The 15,009-nt window shown below is 50.9% G+C and overlaps 1 protein-coding gene across 1 annotated transcript; it reads left to right on the forward strand.

Moving 5' to 3' along the window:
- The first annotated feature begins 9,771 nt into the window (after nt 1-9,771).
- LOC102431588 (proteoglycan 3-like) lies at nt 9,772-13,012 on the forward strand. The gene is made up of 5 exons (XM_023756526.1): nt 9,772-9,829; nt 10,221-10,534; nt 11,220-11,351; nt 12,092-12,188; nt 12,893-13,012. Exons 1-5 carry the CDS (start codon nt 9,772-9,774, stop codon nt 12,949-12,951), a joined length of 660 nt encoding a protein of 219 aa, XP_023612294.1. The 3' UTR covers nt 12,952-13,012.
- The last annotated feature ends 1,997 nt before the right edge of the window (nt 13,013-15,009 follow it).

Consider the following 15,009-nt stretch of genomic DNA (forward strand, 5'->3'; position numbering starts at 1 on the left):
GGGAGAAGTTGAGGGGCCCGGAGGGAGATGGGAGATCTGTGATACATTAGATGTTCCATTCCACTTAGCTGGGGGAGGACAGTGAAGGAGAGGGGGCTGGCATTCATTCATTCATTCATTCATTATCATTCATTCAACAAATGTTTATTGAGCCCCTACAATGAACGGGTCAGGCATGGTCCTAGCTGCTGGGAATATGAGATGCACAGGGTCTGAAGCCAGCTCTTCTCTGAACTGCTGAAGAGTAATTTCCAGGGGTCCAGGAGCCTGGGTCTGGAGACCAACACCAGAGCCCTAAGGGATATCTTTCACCTAATCTTGCTCAGAAAGTTTCTGTTTTTGTTTTCAGGAAGGCTCCCTGCTGCCCACATAAAAAGTCTAGATTCCTGCCTTGCATTCAAGGCTCTTAGCAATGTGATGCCAACCTCTTCCTCTCCCCTGCCCTCTTCACCTTCCACCTCCAAGGACACAGAACTCATCCCCATGGACCCAGGTTCCTGGTCTCAGGGTCTGTGAAGGCCCATTTTCTCTGCACCTGGGGCTCGCCCCGTCTCTGCCAGGGAAACCTGCCTGGCCCTCGGGGGTCCTGTTCGAAATGCCATCTCCTCTAAAGACTTTCCTTGGGCTCTTAGCAGCCCTGAGTTCCTGGCACTTGGTCACACCCTTCCTGGTGACAAGCATCTGGCTCCTCAAATGACAACCTCACCTCACCTGGACAGCCAGCTCCAGGAGGCGGCATCTGGGTCTCACCTGCTCAGTGACTAATGTGTGCTTGCCACCTGTGTGGTGCCAGTTAGAGCTTGTTGAATAATAATCGCTAGGTGAGTGGATTCTTTCTTGTTCTGGCCTCAGAGCCAACTGGAAGGAGAGAGCGGAGCAGCCGGGGTGGCGGGGCAGCGAGGTGCAGTGGGAGGATGTGGAGGGGCCAAGCCAACTCTTTTGTCATCCCAGCTCTGTCACTAGTGTGACCTTGGATGAGCCATTTCACCTCTACATCTCAGCTTGTTTGTCAGCATGATGGGAGAAGTACTCTTGCCTTCCTGGACTGTTGTAAGGATTAGAATTGGGGCCCTAACTGGTTTGGCTCAGTGGGTAGAGCATCAGCCTGCGGACTCAAGGGTCCCAGGTTCGATTCCAGTCAAGGGCATGTACCTTGGTTGTGGGCACATCCCCAGGAGGGGGTGTGCAAGAGGCAGCTGATCGATATTTCTCTCTCATCGATGTTTCTAACTCTCTATCCCTCTCCCTTCCTCTCTGTAAAAAATCAATAAAATATATTTAAAAAAAAAGGATTAGAATTGGGTCAAGTGCCCACACATAGTAGGTATTCAACAGATCACAGCTATCATTACAGTTAATATATTAAATTCCAAAAGGATGCTGAATGTCCCCCAGGTGGTGAGTGGAGAAACAAAATGTGGCAGAGCCATACAATGGAACATTATGCAGCAACACACGGGAATGGGGTACTGATACGAGCTATGACACGGATCAGCCTTAAAAACTCTATGCCAAGTGGAAGAAGCCAGTCAAGAGAGACCACATAGTCTATGATTCATTTGGCTGTGAAATGTCCAGAATAGGCACATCTCTAGGGGCAGAAAGTAGAGTAGGCATTGCCCGGGGCTGGGGGAGCAGGTGATGGCAGCTAATGGGGAAGGGGCTCCTCTATAGGGTGATGAAAATTTTCTAAAATTGATAGTGATTGTACAATTCTGAAATATACTGAAAACTATTGAATTAAACACTTTAAGCGGGTGAATTGTGTGATATGTGCGTTATATCTCAATTGAGATGCAATATATATATATAGTGCCTGGATTCCTCAGGAAGCACAAAGAACACATATCCAGAGAGAGTCAGAGATGATTTCTGGGCAAGATGAGTAAGTGAGAGAAGCAGCCGCATGCACAGCCTATTTTTGTCCTGAGAGCCTGCCTCCTGTAACCTCTTCCTCAAATGGGACCAACTGCTCTTTCAAAGGTGGAAGAAGGCAACCCATGAATTTCACAAGTTTTCATTTCACTCAGCAACAGGACCCCAGCCCAACCCTCCTCTCCGCTACCAGCCTCAGCAGAGAGAATGGAGCACATCTGTCCCCTCCAAGGCCGCCTGCCAGGTGGGGTGGGCCTTCTCTGGGAGCAGAGGATACTTCATGAGTTGGAGAGCACCTGCCATTTAAAGGACAGCTGAGTCTGGGCTGGTGTGGCTCAGTTGGTTGAATATCATCCCTTGCACTGAAAGGCCGTTGGTTTGATCCCTGATCAGGGCACATGTCCAGGTGGCAGGCTCCATCTCAGGTTGGGGTGCATGCAGGAGACAGTCGATTGATGTTTCTCTCTCACATCCATGTTTCTCTCTCTCTCTCTCTCTCCCTCTCTCTCCAAAAATCAATTAAAAATATTAAAAAATGAAAGGGACTTTGTGTGACCATCTCTATCATCAGCACCAGTTTGCAGATGAGGAAAGTCAGGCTCTGGATGGCACATTTTGTCCACGATCATCTGACCATCGCGTTGTGCAGCTGGTATTTAAACTCAGATTTGTCTGACTCCTAAGGTCACGTTCGTTTTAGCCATCCCCTTTTCTTTACATCCATTCTTATGTAAGATACACATGGTGGTTGTAAAACAGAGCAGAATATAAAGAACTGCATGAAAAACAAGTTCTGTGGCTCTGAAACGAGGGTGGTGCACACGCTGGCATGTGTCCTGCAGAGTCATGCCAGTGTGCGCGTGCCAATGGAGAGGATCCCATAGGCTTTTCTATGTCATCAAAGAGTCCTCAAACCCATGATGGTAAATGACTGATTACAACCCCATCCCATGGCCACATCACACCTCGTTTACCCCCCACTCACCCGCTCTGAGGCCTCCTTCATATACATTTTGGGACACTGTGCCCCCACTCCCTTGCTTTCCCCCGTCTGCTGCCTGAGCAGGGGTCCCAGATGACAGGAGTTGTGGGAACAGCCGAGGTCAGCAGATGGGAGAATATAAGTGACAATAGGATCCAGGGGGCCCACTGTTGTCAAAGAGGCACTTTAGAAGTTCCTAGGGAATGACAACGTAGCCATTAATCATTGTTTGTGAATCTACTCTTTAGCCAAAGGTGTTGGCTGGTGGCTTCCCAGGGGCTTTGTACCCTTGTCCTCAAATTTGAAGCTTGGGGCAAGGACTCCAGTGGTTGTTCCAAAGTCCCTTCTGCCAGCCCTCAGGGGTAGATGCCTCTAAATGTGTTGGGTGTGTCCTGGGCGCAGCAGGGACTGCATGCTCTAATAGTCTCTGGGAAGGACCCTTCCCTCCAGCTCTAGGCACAGGCTATGGTCCTTGGCGCAGCCATGGGGAGTCCCCAGGTGGGACATGTCTGTGGCTCCTGGGCACATGGCAGGTCACTGCCCACAGAAGAGCTGAGTCAGTGGCAGGCAGGGTGGTCCTATGGGCCTTGACACCAGGGAGTTGGATTATTTATTTTCTAACTACAAATGTCTGCTCCAAGGCCCCTCAGCGGTGAGTTTTCTGCGACCAGTGTTACCTCCCAGGCCTGAACGAGGACTGGGAAAGGCTCTGGGCTTCGCAGGCGCCGACCAGTTGAGTGACCTTGATGAAAACCTTGATTCTGAGCAGCCTCGGTTTCCTTGCCCGTAACGGGGCTTGTGGAGCAGGCTAGAGAGAACCTTTGGGAACAGAAGCTAGAGGAGCTTGGTCTCTGCCATTGGACTGTCCAAGACCAGCTCCCACTTCTTCCCCACGCAGGCTCTGGGGTCGAGGTGCCTCCGCTTCACCTGCAAAATGGGAATAGCAATAGGAACACATCATGGAGCTGCAAGGATTGGGTGAGTTCATGAACCTGAGGCACTTCAAACCTGGCACACACCCCACCGGGCCGGCAGCAGGTGTGCGTGCTCCAGATGTTGTCAGTAACAGCTGTGACTGCAGGGGGGTGGGGGAGAGCAGAGCGAGGTGTGCCCGCATTTCACCCCCGGAGGAATGCCTTGGTTCAGGATGAAACCACCCTGCGAGCATTTGCCCCAGCTTGTTTCTGCCTAACAAAGCGACACAGATTCTCTTGTACTGTTTATAATGGGAAATCTTCTAAGGAGGAAGAAAGAGAGGAAGAAAGAGAGAGAGAGAAAGGAAAAAATAAAATGAAGGAAGAAAAGGAGCCTATTTAACTCCCCCACCATCATGAGATCTCTCGTCCCCTCCACGCCCCTCCCGCCAGGGACTGGCTTACAGAGACTGTAGGGTGACTTGGGCCAGGAGGCCTTGCAGAAGGTTGGGTATTTCTGGGATGTCATGTTGGGGAAGAGATGGAAGGATGGACGGTTTGAGTCAGAATACTGTCCCCCTACACCTGGCCAAGAGAGAATGGCCTATCAAGGAGGAAGACCCTGAGCCACCCGGCCCCTCCCCTAGGCCCCCTCAGTCATCTTGGGGAGTCTTCTGGTGGTCTGGCGGAGCTGCCTAGAGATGGTGTGTGTGGCTAGCCTGGTGCTGAGACCAACAAGCCTGAAAGTCCAGTCCACAAATAACCATGGCCTCCCGCCTTTCCCATTCACTTCCTCCTGCCTCTGCCAAATGGGACTCAGCGAGTTAGCTGAAATCCATGGGCCCTCACGGGGCAGACACAAACCTCCCTGCTGTGTCTGTGCAAGCCCTATGCCTGGGCTCTTCCCATAGATCGAACCTCCAATCTCGTTGCTGAACTTCCAAGGTGGGGAGGGGCAGACGTAATTCCAGGTACTCGTGACTCGGACAGTCCAACAGCAGAGACCACGTATCCTCTTTTGGGGGCTGTGAATTGCCCGTGTAGTGATGTGTATGTAGAATATGCTCAGAATCTCTTCCCGTGGATGATGGATGCCTTTTCAAGCCCCACCATTTACTAGTATGTGAAATCTGGAGCATCACTTAACCTTTCCGAGCCTCTCTTTCTACAACGGGGATAATATTCAGAGAGTCTGTTGAGGACCCACCACGTGTCAGGCACTTCGTAGATCACTGCACAACCAGCTTCCCAGTGCATCCTCCCCAAACCCCCTGAGGTTGTCATCCTTAACTAAACTCACAGACGGGCAAATAGAGCCTGGGAGGTGAGGTGCCCGCCTAGCCAGGGTCCTTTTAATTCCAAGAAGCACGTTCTCCATGCTTCCCGTGTCATCACCTGTCCCACTAACTTCCAGGGTCCCCGTGGGTGCTCTGTGCCATTTATTCACCTCCCTGGGGAGTGTGGTGTGGAGGGTAAGAAGGCAGGCTCTCCACTCACATCCTGCCTTAGACACTTCCCTGGCAAGTCTTCACCAGTCTGAGCCCCATTCTTTTTGTAATTCACGGATGACAGTGGTACTTGCCTTAGCGTTGTTGAGAAGATTAAATGATATGGAGCCCCAGGAACACTTAGCACGCAGAAAGTGCTTCCTGAACACTGGCTGCTGCTGTGGTTGTCATTAACATTCCTGCCTGAGATCTCATTGCAGGGCGCATCTGCTCGGCCCACTCTATGGCAATCTTAAACCAGGATTGCTTTCTTCCATCACTCACTCACCTACAGATTCCAGAGCATGCTCCTTTAACTGTGAGGGTTCCCTGGAGGCCTTGGCTGCCTCCAGGACATGATCGCGTGGGGTTGGAGCACAGCGGGGAGGCAGACAAACTCCCTTACCCTTGGGTACATCTTGGGGCACAGGACTCCAGCCCAGTTGGAGATGAGGGATTCCCAATCACAGGGGAGGAAGGCAGGCGTCCCGGACCCTCTCTGCCCTGGGGAGGTGAGCAGAAAGTCAATGCCCGAAGCCCTTTTCCTCCGAGACTCCTCAAATTCAGAAGATTAGAGATGGGACCAGGGTCTTAGAGAGGCCAATGAAGAACTTTACTTTTTTTTATTGTGGTCCATATCAGAGAAGCTACTTGCTCAAGGTTGCACAGTAAGTTGAGAAAGAGATAGAAATCAAACCGAAGCTGGAGTTCTGAAACCTGTGTGGGGCTCAGCCCTGGGCTGGGGGCTGGGCAGGGCGCGGCTGAAGTTCTGCTGCCATCTTGCCCTCGAGGATTTCATATCCTGGTGTGGGAAGGTATTGCTTCCCTTTATTCAAATATTCCTAATAAAAATCAAGAAAAACTCCCGTTTATTAAGCATTTACCAGGTGCTAGGCTCTGTACTAAGTGGAGGTGAACATTGCCTTGTCCCTCATAAACCTTCTGTTGGGGGGTCGGAGCGGGGGTTGTGACAGAAGTGTGGTGTCCAGTCTGTAAGGATCCCCTTGGGGTATTAATGTCAAAAGTGGGGCAGGAAGAAGGCATCTGGGCTCCTGGTAACATTCCGTACCTTGATCTGGGCATGGTTATGTGGATGCACTCATTCTGTAAAAATTCCCAAGCAGCTCATCTACTTTACCAGATGCTTATTATATGTCCACAAGTAAAGTTTTAAAACTGTAAAATTAGCCCTAGCCAGTTTGGCTCAGTGGATACAGTGTCCGCCTGCTGACTGAAGAGTCCCGGCTTTGATTCCAGTTAAAGGCATCTACCTTGGTTGCAGGCTCCTCCCTGGCCCTGACCAGGGCCCAGGCCACATGCGGAAGGAAACCAATGGATCTGTTTCTCTCACATCGATATTTCTCTGTCTTTCCCTCTCTCTTCCACTCTCTCCAAAAATCAATGGAAAAATATCCTCGGGTGGGGATTAAAAGAAGAAAAGTAAAAGTAATAAAATAAGAGGACTGGCCTTACATCCAAAATATGGGCTTTTCCATCTCCAACAAGGTGCTAGCTAAGCTCTGTAAGGCTAAGGAACCCCTGGAGTTCCATCCACGGCACCAACACAGAGCAGAAGATAAGCAATCCAGACAGTGCTTATCTGTGAACTCAGGTCCCAGATCCAGTCGTGGCTTCCTGACAGCCCCAGGTGTCAGGAACTCTCCTGATAGCATTACTGGAACTGATCTCATTAGAGATAGATTCTGTCATTAGTCAGATAGTTGGAGTTTCACGGATGCTGAAAAGGTTGGCAGCATTGGATGGACTGTCTGGGAGTAATGCAGACTGTCTGGGGGTATCAAAGAAGCAAGTTCCTAGGAGTCAGACGTGAACGTGGGCAGGTCATTGAACCTCTCTGAGCTTCTGTAGTAGGTGTGTAGACTAGAGACGGCAATATCTATTTTGTAGGATGATTATAAAGATTAAGTGGGGTGATGGATGTCAGAGCCTTCATGTAGCAAAGTGTTTGGTCTGTGGTGGACCTTCAAAAATGTTATTTCCAGTTTTAAATCAGACATGACTGTGGTCACTGAAGCCATTGGAATGTCTTTGCTTGGGGTGTGAGTGCCAAGAAGACAGGGTGGGGGGGGGGGGCAGGCTGTAGAGAAGGGAGGTGAGTGAGAGGAGGCAGAGGGCAGGCAGCCATGGGGGGACAAGGAGCTGGAAGACCTGCCCTTAGGCCTGTCTCAGACTTGCTGTGTGATCTTGGGCAACTTGTTCAAACTCTCTGAGGTGCCATTTCCACATCTGTAACAAAGGGCTGTTCAAGGGATGTGTGTGTACAGCTCATCGTGAGGCCTGCTTTTGAGAGCAGCTGAGCATTCCAACCAGCGAGTGATAAGATGCCCCTGGCCTGGGCTCCAGAGGGAGGAGAATGCTGGGGAGGGGTCAAGCCCTAACCTCTTCCCCCACCCTTAGGGTGGATTCAAAATTTAAATCCAAGACCAGGTTTTTGGGCCCCAGAATTGATCAATCGCCCCACCACCACCACCTCATCTCAGTAGATAAGCTGAGGATCTGGTCTGTTGGGCCAGAGAGATAACAGCCAAGTCTGTTACCCTGCAATCATGCCCAGAGGTGACCTCTCAGATACTTCTCCATTTGTAGGTCCCCTGGGACAGCAGAGGCTCCGAAGGCCTTTTCACCCTCTGGGCTTCCTGTCCCTGGTGCCCAGAGGCCTGGAACACTGGGCTGGGGTCTGAGGAAGAGCTATGACTGCCCAGGGGGAATGTCACAGAGTGGGTCACCCACCCTGCCAAGGCCACTAGCTCCCGACAGGGATATCCAGCAACACCAGGGCTCGGCATTTGTTGGCCTTTCTTTGGACGGCAGTGAATGTGGCTGGAGCTGGGTTGTTTAAAGTTTTGATATTTTACTCAACACAGATTTTTTTGCTTTTATTTTTATTTCCAAGGAAGATTGCATGAAAGCATTATTTATCTTGACTACTGAATTCTTTAGTGCCTTCCTAAATTTTGCACCTGAGATGAGTGCCTCACTCAGTGCCCCCTAGTCCTGACCCTGGTGGTGGCAGAGGGCTGGTGGAGATGAGGATGGGGGTGGGGAGGGTGGCCCCCATGGTGTCTGAAAGATTCTACTACATGAAGCTTTCCATTGCAGCTGTCGCCTCTTTGTCTGAAGATATGCCTTGAGGTTGGACTAAATTTTCTAGATCAGTGATCGTCAATGGAGGCAACTTTGCTCCCCAGAGGACATTTGGAAATATGTGGAGATGTTTTTGATAGTCTTTGTGAGACAATCAGATGATGGGGGAGGTACTCCTGACATCTAGTGAGTAGAGACCAGTGATGCTGCTAAACTTCTAAGTCCACCCTTCCCCCACAAACACACAACAAAGAATTACTTTACTCCAAATAGTAAGAGTGAAAAGGTTGAGAACCTTGATCTAGATCTATAGCATAGAAGAAAGAGCATAAGTTTTTCACACATTAAAGATGAAAAAATAGAAAGAGGGAGAACTAGAGTGAGAACAAAAAAAGAGGGAGGGAGAGAGAGAAAGAGATAGATAGATGATAGATAGAAGGTTTGGGAGCCAAAAGGACTAGGATTCCCAGATCCCCCACTTCCTGTGCACACTTGCAAGGGACTTTTCCTCTCTGAATCTCATTTTCCATACATGTGAAGTTAGGGTCATCATACATTCTCATGGGAATGAGGAGAACGTGAGGATTCTGGGATAGGATACATATGAAGTTCCTGGTAGACAAGCACTCAAGAGAGTGGGACTCCCTTCGCCTTCTCCCTCCTCCCCTCATGGTCCCCCAGCATTGTAGGATCCTCCCCCTCATTGGCCGAGATAATGACCAGAGGAAGGCTGCTCGTGGGGTTAAGACTGGGCACTTTAGGGGTGCTAATAGTAAGTATATGTGGACAGTAGACATTTGGGGTCTTCTCCAGCACACCTGGACACCCATGTGTGTCAGTGGACCCCAGGAGGCAGGTCCCTGCAGTCCCAGCAGGGAGCAGTTGAAAGAATTGAACAAATGCCTTATTATCAGCTCCCCTGCCCAGCACCCCAGCCTCGGGCAATCATCCAAGCCTCTTCCCACTTCCCCAAAAGCCCAATATAAGGACTGTCTCTGGGACCCAGCAGTCTGAGACAGCAAGAGTGGAGGTCTCTGACACTTCAGAGGTGAGTCCTCCCCCAGCTGCCCAGGGAGCCTAGGAGGCCTGTCCTTAGGACCCTGATGGCCACTGTCCTTCCACTCCATGCTCAGTGTAGTGGAATGGGCCCCGACCTTGAGCAGGGAAAGGGTCTGGGCTAAATGTCATCTCAGGGGCCAGTGATAAAGCCCATGGGTAAAAGGGACTTTTTCTGCTTCTCCAGGTCAGCATCTGTTCACTGGGGGAGAAGGAAGCCCTCCAGTTTGCCCTTTAATCAGCTACTTAAACAAACATTGCATCTCTGTTGTGTGACAGGGGCCGTGCAGACACAGTGAGCAGACCCACGGCGGGAAGTGAAGCCGTGTCCCTGCCACAAGAACGAGTGAATATGAAACTCCCCCTGCTCCTGCTGCTCCTGCTGGGGACAGTTGCTGCTCTTCATCAGGGTAAATCCTCCCTTCCCTTCTCATCCAGCTTGATCCCTTCTCCTCTTTCTGGCAACTCCTTGGCTTCTTCTGGGCCAGGCCACAGCTTTTCCTTCTTCAGTGGACCCAACTCCCCTCAGGTAAGATCTCTCTTGGACTCAGAAATGTGACCTGAACATTCTGTCAGGGCTGCTGCTCAAGCAAAAACCACACATCTTCTCAGAGGTGCTTCTTCCTACCCCGAAATACACACCTTTCAGCCAGTACCAGGTGCTCACCCCATAGGGAGGAGATCCTTAGGCCTAGGCTCCAGAAGGAGGCACTAGGAAGGCTTGAGTGGGGCGGTCGGAGCTGTCCGTGGTCCTAGAAGAAGGGGACCCCTGACATGATGGCAGGTTACCTGTTCTTCCAGGGAATGATGCCCCCTATCCTGACAGCCAAGAGTCACAGGCAGACCTGAGCCAGGATCTGGAAGGCTCTGGGGAGCAGGAGGGAGAGTCAGTCCTGACTGAGGAGGCGATTCAGTCTGAAGGAGAGCAGGTGGAGGCTTCCAGCTGCCAAGATGCCTTTGAGGATGAAGAGGCCATGGAGTCGGACCAAGATGCCCTAGATGAGAACTTGCAGTGCCCCAGGGAAGAGGACACAGTGAAAATACTGGGCAGTCCTGGATGCAAGACCTGCCGCTACTTGTTGGTGCGGACCCGCAGAACATTTAGAGGCGCTCAGGTAAGTGGTGGCTGGGAGGCTACTGATGAAGGAGGACCAGGGGCAGGAGAAGATAGTGGATTCCACCTCCTGTTCCCTATTCATTTACACTAGTGGTTGTCAAACGCTAGTGAGCAGCAGAATCTCCTAGAGGTCTTGTTGAAGCATAGATTTCAGGGTTAGCAGGTGGGGCCCAAGAGTTTTCATTTAGGACCAAGTGCCAGGTGATGATGATATTGTTGGTCTGGAGGCAGTACTTTGAGAATCACTGATTGGGACAAAAGGCTTTGGTATTAGATAAACCTGTGTTAAACCCTGGCTCCACCTGTCATTGACATGTTACCTGGGCAAGTCCCTTCATCTTTCAGAGCTTCAGGATCTTCACTTGTACAATGGCGATATATAGTACCAACCTCTTATGTTGTGGTGAGGATTAAATGAGATAATACATGGCAAGCACTTGGATCAGTCCTTGAGTCATTATAAACTCCCAGTAAATGGTGGCTAAGATTATTCTCAGTATTATTATTGTTTCCTGCAAGAAGTTCCCGGTGACAGATGAAGGAGCAAGAGATGGAATTGGAGGAGCAAGTAGATCCCTGATTTCTGACCTGACAAGGGATGGAGAGTTCTCTCCTGAAGGCTCAGGAGCTTGAGGAGGGAAAAAACCCCAGTGAATTATCTACCCCACTTCTTCTCTCTGCAGAAAGTCTGCAGGAGGTGCTACAGAGGCAACCTCGTGTCGATCCACAACCGCAGTGTCAACTATCAACTCCAGTGCTTGGCCAGTAAGATCAACCAGCAACAGGTCTGGATTGGAGGCAAAATGAGGGGCTGGGTAAGTGAGGGGCCAGCTCCCAGGTACAGGAAGTTCTCTCTGGCATCAGGCCTCATTCTAGCAGCCAAGTGACCTTCCTGTGGGAGGCGGTAGGGGAGCTGGCTGGTGTGGCTAAAGACAACTGGTGATTGTGCACATCTCTTCCCATTCCATGTTCAATGACTTCATGCCATGGCAGGTGTATTTACCCCAAGGAAATTGGTGATTGTTACAAATCAGGGTTCTTCCCTCACTCTGCCTTCTCACCTTCCCCCAGAGCTGGTTGATAAACAGTTACCAGCACACCCCAGGAGTTAGGATATTCTTTCCTTGTCCAGCTTGCTCATTTACAAGCTGAATGGCTTCCTCATGTCTAAAATGGGGGTCCTTCTCTCAGAGTGGTTCTGATATAGTGGGTGAATAAGTGCAGTATTAGCATCTTCTGATAGCTTGTTAGGAATTCACAGTCTTGGGCCCCATATGAGACTCCTGAATCAGCATCTCCATTTTAAAAAGGTCTGCAGGAGACTTGTATTCACAGAAAGTTTGAGAAGCCTGGCTGTGTGAGGTGGGGAGGGACTACTGGTCTTGCATTGTCATTGCCTGCGAACACTCAGGGGTGGGTGTCCAGGATATCTGGCTCCTAGCAGGGTGGGAAGTTCCCAGAAAGGGACACTCAGTGGGCATTTTCTGGAACCTCTGTATCAGCCTGTTTCCTGGACCTCAGCCTCTGACCCAGCCTATCCCCTCTCTCGTTCTAGTACAGAAGGTTACACTGGATTGATGGGAGTGCTGTAAATTTTAGTAACTGGGCTCATCATCATGGGCGCGGCCGCTGTGTGGCCCTATGCACCAGAGGTGAGGGGGACTGGGCACCAGGGCAAAGGGAAGGGATGGCAAGGTGGACTCTAAGACACTGTCCCTTTGAGCTGCCTGAGAACACCTCCTCAAACTCACAGCCTCCCCATAACTGGAGAACCAACATCCTGTCTGTGAGGAGGGCTGTGAAGTAGGGTGAGAGGGTGCCCTGTGTGAGGGCTGGATAAGGACTCTCCATCCTCACAGTCGAAGCTCGGCTGGGGCCCTAGAGCCTCCTTTCCTCCCTCTGCTATTGATAAGACAATTGAGAATAGCCAAGGTGAATGAAATGTGTGGATGAGGGATGAGGGAGGGATGTGTGAATTAGGAATGGCTGAATGTCAGACGTGAGGGACTCAGGACTGTGGCTAAGGCCATACACGCTGGAGAAAGGCTGCCTCAGTTCCCACCCCAGCCCAGCCACCTGCCCACTGCCATACAGACAAGTGGTTTCCCCGCTGAGCCTCAGGTTCCTCATCTGTGCAGTGGGGATGAGGACAGCACCTCCCTCTGGGAGTCATTGTGAGGATTAGCCAGGAGCCCCAGAAAGCACTGAGCACCCTGTCTTCCTGGGGTGAAAACTCAACAAACACAAAGTAGTGGGGGGCAGGGTGTGTGGCAAACATATCATGACAATTGGAGGGCAAGTGGGGCATGGGCCACACTCTGCTGGAAGCTGACATCACCGTGTTTTCTATTTCTAGGAGGTCGTTGGCGACGAAAATGTTGTATAAGTCGCCTGCCCTTCATCTGCTCCTACTAAGCCAGTGGCCTGGAAGAGATCCTGCCTGGAGCCCCCTCCCTACACCCCTCCTGGCGGCCCCTGGCCCACCCTATGCCCTGGGCTGGACTCCCAGCATCTCCTGTAATAAAGTCATGTTTCCCACTGCATTTCCTGACTCTTGTTTCTTCACTGCTCATTGAAGGACTCCCCGGGGTTGAAACTCCTGGAAGCCCTCACTCCTGCAGGGTGGGGCTTTGAGGAAAGTAAAGGATGGCCAGCGGCCCGCGGGTATTGGTGGAATGGGGGTGGGGCGCTGAGGGGTTTGGCTACAGCGCCACCTAGGGGCAGATCAAGGGCTGGGTGGCTCTCCCAAGACCTTTCTCAGCCCAGGCTGGAGGATTGCACCCCTCCCCGCCTGGGGAAAGTTCTCATTGGGTGGGGGCTGGTGGGGAACTGGCCCTCCTGCATTGTTTGGATTCATTATAGGGTGCGGGTGGGGTGGGAGTGGGACAGCTTTCCAAATGAGGGTGATATCACTGATTCAAGAAGTGGAGGACTGTGAAAATTTTAACTGAGTACTTTTAAAGATGAAATTGGCTTTATTCATCAATTCATGAATCAGGCAGCATCCCATCCAGCAAATAGAAAGAAGCTCTGAAAAGCTGTAATAATGGAAGGTGTTTATAGGCAAAAGGGAGCAGAAGGAAGGATCTAGCAAAGAATGCATTGTTCCAGGGGAGGTCACCTTTCTTTGGAAGGGGCCTATCAAGAGGATTATCAACCCTAGCTGGTTTGGCTCAGTGGATAGAGCGTTGGCCTGTGGACTGAAGTGTCCCGGGTTGGATTCTCCTCAAGGGCATGTACCTTATTGGCAGGCTTCTCCTGAGGCCCTGGATCAGGACCACGTGTGGAAGTCAACCAATGGATCTGTTTGTGTCACATCAATATTTCTCTCTCTCTCACCCTCTCCCTTCCACTCTCTAAAACTCACTGGAAAATTATCCTGGGGTGAGGATTAAAAATAAAAAAAGTAAAAGTAATGAGTAAGAGGACTGGCTTTACATCCCAAAATATGGGCTTTCCCATCCCAACAAGGTGCTAGCTGAGCTTTGATGCTAAGCTTTGTCTTTAGGGCGAAACCCCTGGAGTTCTGTTCACCGCGCCAGCACAGAGCAGGAGCGCAATCCAGACAGTGCTTATCTGTGGACACAGGTCCCAGATCCAGTGCTGGCTTCCGGACAGCCCCAGGTCCAAGCCCTGTCCTGAGAGCACTATTGGAGCTGATCTCATTAGAGGCAGGTTCTGTCATAGCCTCAGCTCCCAGGAGAGAAAACTGAGACTCTGGGGCTTGCCATTCATTTGCATCACACTGCACTGAGACCCACCCCCTGCCTAATGTGGGACTGGACTGACCTTTGAGACAAGAGGCAGAGTTTGAAACCCCTTTGGATGTAAATGCAAACATAAGCCAGACAGTTGGAGTTTCACGGATGCTGAAAACATTGGCAGCATTGGATGGACTGTCTGGGAGTAATGCAGACTGTCTGGGGGTATCAAAGAAGCAAGGACCTAGGAGTCAGACGTGCCACTCCTTCCTAGTTGTATGAACTTGGGCAGGTCATTGATCCTCTCCCAGCTTCTACAGTAGGTGTTCAGACTAGAGATGGAAATACCTATTTTGTAAGGTGATTGTAAAGATTAAGTGGGGTGATGGATGCCAGAGCCTTCGTGTAGCAAAGTGTTTGGTCTGTGGTGGGCCTTCAAAAATGTTATTTCCAGTTTTAAACCAGACATGACTGTGGTCACTGAAGCCATTGGAATATCTTTGCTTGGGGTTTGAGTGCCAAGAAGACAGGGTTGGGGCCGGGGCAGGCTGTAGAGAAGGGAGGTGAGTGAGAGGAGGCAGAGGGCAGGCAGCCATGGAGGGATAAGGAGCTGGAAGACCTGCCCTTAGGCCTGTCTTTGACTTGCTGTGTGATCTTGGGCAACTTGCTCAAGCTCTCTGAGGTGCCGTTTCCACATCCGTAACAAAGGGCTGTTCAAGGGATGTGTGTGTACAGCTCATCGTGAGGCTGGCTCTTGAGAGCAGCTGAGCAT

This window comes from Myotis lucifugus, unplaced genomic scaffold (assembly GCF_000147115.1).
Source record: "Myotis lucifugus unplaced genomic scaffold, Myoluc2.0 scaffold_97, whole genome shotgun sequence".
In the NCBI taxonomy this organism is placed as follows: domain Eukaryota; kingdom Metazoa; phylum Chordata; class Mammalia; order Chiroptera; family Vespertilionidae; genus Myotis; species Myotis lucifugus.